This window comes from Charadrius vociferus, unplaced genomic scaffold (genome assembly GCF_000708025.1).
Source record: "Charadrius vociferus isolate BGI_N301 unplaced genomic scaffold, ASM70802v2 scaffold228, whole genome shotgun sequence".
In the NCBI taxonomy this organism is placed as follows: Eukaryota; Metazoa; Chordata; class Aves; order Charadriiformes; family Charadriidae; genus Charadrius; species Charadrius vociferus.
In genome coordinates this window covers 1,673,763-1,683,197 of record NW_009649864.1, presented here as the reverse complement: position 1 = coordinate 1,683,197, position 9,435 = coordinate 1,673,763, and the positions used below count along the sequence as shown (strand labels likewise).

Sequence of the window (9,435 nt, the reverse complement as noted above, 5' to 3'; positions counted from 1 at the left end):
TTGTTTGTTTTGTTTTTTTTTTTACCAGGAGAGATTTTAAGGACAGGAAGATTTTTCCAACACAAACTGGAATCACTTCAACTTTTGCATTCTCTCGCTGTTTCTTCCTGAAGAAATGAATGACCCCAGGCTGGCCCTTGCCCTTGCTTTGGGGAATGTACTTCTGATTCGTATCTCAGGAGACTGAGAGATATGGAATAAACACTCATTACCTCTTGCTAATGTAAAGCACCACACAGCAGATGCCCAAAGCCCCGCTCAGTGGGGTCGATGTAAAACAATAGCGGACCCCTGGCAGGACCTTTCCTTCAACTTCCACGGGACCCAATGGAGAGAACGGTCTGTGGCTGTCCATTTAAAAAGCCTTGCTTTCACAAAGCCTGCAGCAGTGTGGCCATCACGAAGAAGAGCCTTCTTGTTGTGCTAACTAGGAATTCTCATTACTTGATATCGCGATCAGAGTCCCTCGAGCCTCAGCGCAAGCAGCAGGGGTCACAGCGCATGAGAAAGCCCCCATGCAACGGCATTGCCGTGGGTTAATGGAGTACTAATGAGCTGAAAGGTAAGATCCTGCACCAGGAAACACAGGACCAGATCTTGAAAAACATAGCACAAGCCCAGGTGAGAGCACAGGTACCTTTACTTGGGGGGTTACCCCAGCTGCTACAGGGGTCCGCGTTGAGATAGGTAGGCTACAAGGAGTCAATGGCAACGCCCCAAGAGCTGTTGTTTCCCCTCAGCAGTTTGGGCTAAGAGGAAAACTCAATGCAGCATCACACAGAGGCTGCAGCACGTCTCTCCTGCGCAAGACCAGGGACCTCCCCTTGCGGGGTGTCAGGTCAGCAGTGATTTGGGCTTTCCCTGACCATGCTACAGAAGAAGAGGCATGATATAGTCAGTGCTTCCAGTGAAACACTATGTTGCCGTCTTTTACAGCCTGAAATGTTACTAACCCCCACCTATTTTTCACAATCCGCATCTACATTTTTAGCAAAGGGCAGATGCAGGAGGCTCTTGAGACCGGACTCTCTCTTCTATGCCTGTGAGCCTGCAAGTGCAGCCACAAAGTGTCCTCCAAGATCTAAGTGTCCAAGGGGCCTGGGTGCATTCGTACACTGCTGAGCACACTCACGAGTTCTCCTCAGGAGTGGGAGATGATGCTAGGTGAGCTGAAAGTGGGGAACACTTGCATTTGTTCCTTTGGTTGCAGTAAAGACTTAGACAACTAAAGATAAAAACTTCACAGCATGCTTAGAATAAACATAGTCATTCTTTATCATACAGAGTAATGCCATATACATAAATAATTTGAATGTCTCGCTCTTTCATGGAAAGTAACAGAGAAAAACCTTCAAGGTTGATACATGGGAGCTGGCATTACAAGTCACATAGGGTCAAACCCAAATCCTGCATCCAAACATCCAGACACTTGGTTCCAGAGTTGACCTATCCACCGCCTCCCTCCCCTGCCCTGGAAGGACCTGAATCAGGACCCTCCTTGGAAGACCACTCCCATCATCAACCTCTGGTTATGGATCCCAACCCTGCAACCTCGACCTGTCGCTGAAATCCAGTCCTTTATATTTGTAGTGGTACAAAATCCTGGTCGGCAGCTGCAGAAGGAGCCATTGCCTTCTCCAAGGTGCATTATCCGTAGGTTTTCGGAGGTGACTGAACTAAGTAAGCCTACCCAAGCCTACCCTTGCAGCTATCTCTACTTCTTGGCTGACAAGCTGGTTACTGAAGCAGCAAGGTTAGGCATTGCACAGTCTAGCGACATTTGACTAAAACTGGGAGCGTTTATGCAGAATAGCAGTGTGGGAACAGATAAAGAAGCTAGCAGGGCTGCGATGAGAAATCTGAGCTTTGATCAAGGAGACAGCAGCATTTGACTCTATCCGAGCTGGCAGGGAGATCCCATCCCAAAGCAAAATAAAACATGTCATTCTTTTCAGCAGATGAAATTCTCCCCAGTGGTTTGTTCCTCCCAGGATCATATTATGTGATCTCATTGTCTTTAAAGTCTTTTCCCTGAGGAAGCCGATCGTTTAATATAGACTACAGCGTTAGCATCCGGTATTAAATCAGTCAGGCTACTCTGAAACGAGGCGAGTGGGCGTCCTGGAAAGGAAATAAAAATACAAGTTTAATGGAGGAGATAGGTTCACCTTGACCCACGCTATTTATTGCAAAAGACAGAGGAACACGCTGCTCGCTCAACAGAGGGCCACTCCACCCTGCCATAGACGTGTCTTACACTCCCAGTAACCTCCAGATGCTCACCGAGTGCGCACAAGGAACGCATGATCGGGCCCCAGAGGCTTTTATGTCTTTCTTTGCTTTACAGAGTTGCCCGAAGAGAGACTAGCATGTTCCCACAGGTCTCATTAATCCAAACGGCAAAGTCAGGCACTCTGCATTTCAGCCCCTCGCTTTTAGCATCTTTGGCTGCAAAAATGGGTTGCAAAAACGTGAGGAGGGAAAACGTCAGGAAGGGAAACGTTAACAGACCGCAGGCGCAGTGCGGGATGGCAGGGATCAGCATCCAACCCATGCACTGCAGAAAAGGTCTTCTGTCCCGTGAGCTGCTTCTCCTGCATCCCCACCGCTGTTTTACGCGGGGTTCCTTCCAGCCAGGCACCGAGCACCGCAACGAACAGCTGCCCCGTGAGGAGCCAGATGTGATGCATTAGGCACAACTCACACAATCCACTGCTGGTGTGAAACCGGCTCAAAGAGATTTATGTTGCATCACTGTAAGCACTCTTATGTCACTAGTTAGCTACACGCCAATTGCACACGCACCCACGGAAAAGCTGCTTTTTTGGTAGTTTGGGTGGTTTTTTTTTTTAAATGTCATGTAAGCCAAGAAGACACAATTCTTTAGCACCATCGTGAGTGAAAACACTCATTTACCTCATTTTGCGTTTCACTTTACAAGTAACAATTTAGCCCACGATTGAAGTGTCAGCTAAATGAGGTAATTTATAATAATTCTGAAAACACGCTAACCGTAAGAGGCTATAATCACAGCTAATTACAGGGACATTTTGGAAATCCATTGGTTTGGGGCTTTAGTTTTGATAAAGGGGATAACAACTTGTAAGCTATGATTCTTTTAATTATAACAATAGTAACCACCTTCTTTTACATAGCTTCTTTCATCTCTAAAAACCCCACAGCTTTTTGCAAACTATACACACCACAGGAATCGTTTAGCCTAACACCAAAGCGAAGCCATCTCTGCCCAAAATAAGTAACTGTTTAACAATACCTAGCTGTCCTGTGCAAAATTTGTAGAGGAAAGAAGCTGCAGAATGACGATATAATTTCCCTTGTGTGTCCTAGCAAATACTCAGGGGATCCTTGGATGCCCACCACAGCAGCCACCTGATCTAGAGAATAGGGAAGGCAACTTTTGTATGCGCCTGTAGACTCAAGGCACTACAGAGGAGAGCAGCAGCATCATCCCCACTCGTGACCGAGGAAGCAGGGGCACCACGTGGCAGCATCCTGTCACACCTGCCCAAGCTCACCTGTCCACGTCCTCCGCTGGGTGATGATAAAGCTTTGACACTGCGCTTGGGAGTTACAAATTGCGGCGGCTTCCTCGGCGCTGTAAACGGAGAGCAGGCATCCCAGGTGGCTGTAGGAGGGCCAGCACTTGTAGTCTTCTCCTTCCACCCTTCGGAAGCCCTTTAGGGTGATGTAGTCTGGGAACAGAAAGAGGGTGTTGAGGGAAACTCCTCTTAAACTCTTTAAGTTACACTATACACTTAGTATGTTGCACTTCAGTGAAACTCATAGAATGGTTTGGCTTGGAAGGGACCTTGAAAGGTCATTGAGTTCCAACCCCCCTTCCATGGGAAAGGACACCTCACGCTAGACCAGGTTGCTCAAAGCCCCATCCAGCCTGGCCTTGGCCACCGCCAGGGATGGGGCATCCACAGCTTCTCTGGGCAACCTGTGCCAGTGTCTCACCATCATCTTAAAGGAAATGAGATAGTGATAAATTGAACTGACCTGCTTAGATGGAGTGGGTGGAGCTGCAAAGTTAAAAGAAACCCAAATTCTGACTTTTGGTTCTGCTGTGGAGCACAGGACAGCAATTCCCCCACAAATATAAGAGAGGGGGCAGAGTCCTCAAGGATGAAGGCACAGGGGAGTGACTGCAGGGGTGGGTGAGGGGGGAGGCTGCTGTGCGGACCCACAGACCCTCTGCTGCTTCTCTGGAGTAGCCAACCTCACAACGGCCTCTCCTACACCTCAGCCCCAACAGCAGAACCAGCTCATACCAGATCCAGCATGCAGCTACGTGGGGCACACGCTGACACACCCATCATGGTGCCACCCAGAGGTACATGAGATTTTGGAATCCCAGTGGGGGAAAGTCAGGCCAAATCCTGAGCAGGTGACATTCAGGCTATTGTTCATTAACTGCTAAGAGTCTCTCCCCACCTCCCCACACCTCTAGGACGGTGATCATATTAGCACATTGCTACTGGGCCAGTTGCAAAGCCAACAGATGGGTGTTGCTCGAAAATACTAGTAATTGCTGTTAAAGCTGATGGTCCTTCAGTGCAAATGACTGGATATTTTTATTTATAATGGTGCAAATTCCAGTTCTTTCACATGTAAAGAGATTTTCTTCTGCCAGCCACCATCACCACCCTGCTCTCTCAAGTGAATGCTCAGGAAAATGTAAGCCTCAGTAACCACTGGACTGTTGAAGCCTTCCTTTCAATTAGCCTCATCTCTACCACCGAATGGGTCCGTTTCAGAGAAATGCACCTCATACAGGCTCATTTATCCATCCACAGGTACAATAGGATGGCCTTCAGAAAAAAGAAATTTAGAGGGCAACAAGGCCCCAGCTACTGTGCCACACTCATCTCGGTGTTGTCACCTCCCCAGCGTACATCCCCATAATAACCTGTGCTCAGCAGGCAGAGGCCACCAAGTGAAAGGGGAAGTTTCAGTATCAGCCCAGAAAACTGATCTATTGGTCCATAGGATAAGGTGGCCCCAAAAAGAGACAGGAGACATTCCGTTTGCTACACCGGTCTAGTTGCTTAAGCTATCCCAAATATACTCACTTGAAACACTGATGCACATTATGAGAAGAGTATTTAGAAGCAGTGCAAACATATGTCCATATGTAGGCCAGATTGTCTGCACTGCATTTACTTTGCAAAACAATGCAATCATGCATAGCTCCCATGAAAAAACAACAAAAGACCGCTCAAAAAAAGATACTTTTGGTGCTTTTCCTAGTGACTATACGCCGCCTGAATGTATGTGAGATCAGAATTTGACCAGTTACCAAGTTCCTCGCTCCCTCTGTAGTCACGTTACTTAAAGCATTTAAAATCATGTACCTTTTAAAAGAAGAGGTCTTTTCTGTAGATAGAGCCCAGACTTGTACAGATGTAAAACCTTTTCAAAAGCTTTCAGGGTTTCATTTACTCCGTATCGTAAATCACCTACATTTAAAGAAAAAAAAAATGACAAAGATGAGTAATTCCATGAAATACCATTTAGAGATTTCTAATGAAGAAGGTTATGAATATCAGCTGGTACCTGTTGCATTCAGAATATCGCTCAAAAAGGGCCGCAAAGCCGGTGGTGCAGAGTGTGGCAAGAGATAGGTGAAAAAATACCTGCAAAAAAATCCCACAGCCTGATTAGAATACCGTTGCTTCATTTCCCTAGGGATTAAGTTGTCTACATTTTCCCGTGACTCGATTATCCATATGCAACTACTAAGTCTGCTTTGGTTATTAAGCCATGTTTGAGGACTTCATTGGCATCTCCCAGACTGTTCCTGTGAGCTGGGCTGAGAGCTTGGTCCTTGCAGCACTGCACGTAGCCAAGCGCTGCATGAAATCTACCTCGCAAAGGCTCACACAACGGAGCCTTCCCTCATTCCCCGGGGGCGTTTTTGGGCACTAATCGATGCATTTCCCATCAAAAAAAAAAAAGACCTATATGAAAGAAGACTCATGCAAGACCTTTCCCTTGCCCTGAAAAGGTTTGGCGTTCTTATTAACCCTGGAAAGGCAGGACTACTCATTCCCTCAACCTTCTAGAGAACTCCTGTTCTACAAAAGACAAGTGCGTCACCGCAAGGCTGCAATAATCTATGCAGGGATTTGCCCTTTAACACCGAGTCCTGCAAATTCAAGCTCCCTTACTAAGTCCTTCTGTGTAAATGTCCAGCTGCCAAGAGTTCCACCAGTACACGACCTGCCACGCATCAACAGTGAATGGAAGCCATCGTGCTATCACCTGATGGCCGACACAAAGTGCTGCAGAAGTCTCAGCCCCTTGCCCGTTACCTGTTCCACGGCTCTTCCGTAGGTGCTCCTCATCTCCATAGGGAGTCTCAGAGTTCAAGGGAAGAGTTAGCGAGCCTGTTCCCACCACCGGGGCTCAAAGCTAGTGGGCTTTGGCAGGTAGCCCACGCTGCCACTGCTTTCAGCAAACACAGCCCGTGGATGTCAAGTGCCAGGGCTTGTTTGGCAAATACCAAATTCACAGGTGCAACCTCTGGGGCAAGTTTCTAGAGGGCGTTGGGGAAAGGGAGCCGCAGGAGAAAGATGCCTTCAGTCTCACCAGACAACAACCACACGGTTTTCCTGCCTTATAAGGAAAATCAAGTTGCTTCAAAGCGATCCTTAACTACCCTTTGACAGCGGTGAGGGGCAATCACTGCATGGAAGAAACGCGAGATGCTAGAGGCTACATGGCACTGTGTGAGCAAAACCACACCAGATTTTCCCCCGTCTCGCTGGACGTACCGATATGCATTGAAAAGGTTCTTCTTTTCATTTATTCCTTCACATTTCCCAACCGCAGAGCATTTGAGAGGGAAGCTTTTTGTAGGGAAGTCGAGTGTGCAGTCATTATCTTCCTTGCATGACAGTTCCTCAGTGCTGGCATCATCCATGTCTGTCACTTTTAGGTTTCCATCCACCATAACAAACTGCCTCGGCTGGAAATCCAAGAGGACTATTGAACCCAGGGGGGAATGTGCCAAGTAAAACAGCAGTTTCACAAGACTCAGGCAAATCTGAGAAAGAGAAGATGAATATGCATGGGAAAAGCAGATGAAAAACAGCTATTAAATTGGAAGTAGAACAAAGGGGAGGGCATTCAATGACATTAAAGGCAGGGAAAAAAAAGCATATAGTACTTAAAAGGTAATTATATGTATGCTACAAAATTTATTATCAACATTGCCACAGGATTTGACTGGTAAGTAGTTTAGCAACATTTTTTAAAAACGTTCATACACAAAAAGAGACATTTGCAGTTAGAGGAACTACAGGAGAAAGCTGCGAGGAAAACAATAGCAGCCTTCATGTTTCAGGAGCTATATTGATTTGCTAGCTGAAATCAGAAGGGTTTTTTCCCGCTCTGGCATAGAATTAATGCATTCTCCTCCCTTCCCCCATGCTGCTCCATACAGACTGAGGCTCCATGGTCATTAATACCAGATTCATGCCTTGCTGCATCACTCAGCAGTACGAATTTGGGCACACAATCGTGCTTCTGAAGAATTAGCCAAAGCATGCAATGTATTTATTGCCAGCTTTTTCGCTTTTATGTCAACTTTCTGGCAGCAGGGAAAGGTCAGACAATACCTGATCCAGCACAAAGCTCGGTAAACGATTTCTGAGCAAACTAGAGGTAGAAGAGTGCATTCATACTGCACCATCACTTTGTTCAAGTAGCTTTTTGCAGCAGTTTTCATTCAGTAGCGGGAGCCCTGGCATCAGACAAAGTGGGTATCGCCAGGTCAGTGTGCCAGGCAGACCCACGCCACCCCTCGCCGCCTCCGACAGCGATCTGCGCAGGCGCGCGGGTTTGTTCACTTGGAATAGCTCACAGACTCGCTCCTATCTGATGTGGCTCATCAGAGGGGAATCCCATCCGTTTAGACGCCCTAATTAGGAAACAGGACTAGACAGTGCCAATGTAAGGTCTGTCTGTATGAGTGTCTTTGTCAGTCAAAAGATTATTAAAATCTTAATGCCACCGTACCAGACCTCCCCACCAGCTAATCTGGCATCATGGGTTTCTAGCTCTGCAGAGACTTTGGCACATTTGAGAAGATGAGGTGCTGGAAAAGCTATGTAGAAGCCAGTATGGAATAGTTTGTAAGCAAAAGTGGAACTCCACAGGCCAAAAGAAATTACTCTGGAAGCCCTGATGCTATTTTAACTTCATTAGTGAAGCGATCACAAGAATCCCAGCTTCACATCCCGCAGCTGAGCGAGCACGGTCGCCACACTCCCCCTCTGGCTTGGATGGCAAGGCTCCTTTTCAACATTGCGGACCGCATGCAGGCAGGGATTTTATTTTGGGACTTGCGTTGTGTTTCTATTTTGCCCAAAGCATTTCTTATTGACATGAAGGTACCCATGCTTCTACTTGATCCTCTCTTTCCTCCTGGGAACCAAACAAGTAGTACTGAACCCCCAACTGAGACCTTGAGGCAAACCATAACACAAGCTATAACCAAAACAAGTGCCATGTCGTAAGTCATTTATGTTCCTGGGGAGCTGAAGAGTCCCTATGTGGGGGATGCTTAGGAGACAAGGCGGATCTCACTAAGGGGATGCGATCCTAGCACCTACAGCAGGAGGAAAGCAATTTAGTACTGTTTGTAGTACAGCAATACCTAAAGGGCTAAGCTCAGAAACATCATACAAACAGATGGGGAGAGACAGGCTGCTCAGCCTGCTGCCTAAAATAGATAATACGCAGAAAACAACGGGCTCAGAGCACAGCGGGGTGGCTTTCCCAAGTCAGACCCAGCCTGCTGAGGGGCCTCGCTAGGAAAGCCCCTCTGTGGAGTAGAATATATAGAGGGAAAACTAGAAATATGCCATAATACTGGGTATGAACCACCACCCCAGCCCTGAGCAAGACTTCATGGCCATGTCCTCCCAGATGCAGCTCTCTTAACACTGCTTTAAAGAGAAGGGGCATAAGGGGAGAGGCCAGGCTAGGGCTACTGTAATGTGACTTAAAAGGAGTGAAAGCAAAATGATTTCAGGACAATGTTGGGAGCAAACAGAGCATCAGCATGACAGTCCCGTTTGCCCCGGCAGTCACCACGGGCATTTACCCAGTGTGCGGTCTAAGGGCCACCGATAGAACTCCCTTTGTTTTGTTTTCTTACTTTAAATCTCTCCTCCCAGGGGGTCTGCAGAAGCTGAATCATCTCCAGGGGGGATCCCAGCTCCAGCATAGCTGTGACCCGTATCTCAGCATCTCCGCTGTTATCGTAGCATTGACCGTGCAGCTGCCGGGAGGGAAGAAGCGACTGTCAGACCCAGTGCCAGCAGGTCCGGGCCGCCGGGAGACAACGAGTGGCCACACGGGCGACTCGACTCAGCCCCGGCACCGAGGAATATCCCCGCCCCC

General features: G+C 47.6%; 1 protein-coding gene across 1 annotated transcript in view; it reads right to left on the bottom strand.

Annotated features, from left to right (window-relative positions):
* Positions 1–2,017: 2,017 nt before the first annotated feature.
* The window catches only part of LOC104291790 (protein kinase domain-containing protein, cytoplasmic-like), an 8,498-nt gene continuing 1,080 nt past the window's right edge, over positions 2,018–9,435 (bottom strand). Inside the window, exons 2-7 of the mRNA XM_009891080.1 lie at positions 9,191–9,313; positions 6,801–7,072; positions 5,581–5,660; positions 5,379–5,483; positions 3,537–3,713; positions 2,018–2,121 (exon numbers count right to left, since the gene is read on the bottom strand). Coding sequence (XP_009889382.1) covers positions 2,018–2,121; positions 3,537–3,713; positions 5,379–5,483; positions 5,581–5,660; positions 6,801–7,072; positions 9,191–9,313 — 861 coding nt within the window. The remainder of the gene's footprint in view (positions 2,122–3,536; positions 3,714–5,378; positions 5,484–5,580; positions 5,661–6,800; positions 7,073–9,190; positions 9,314–9,435) is intronic.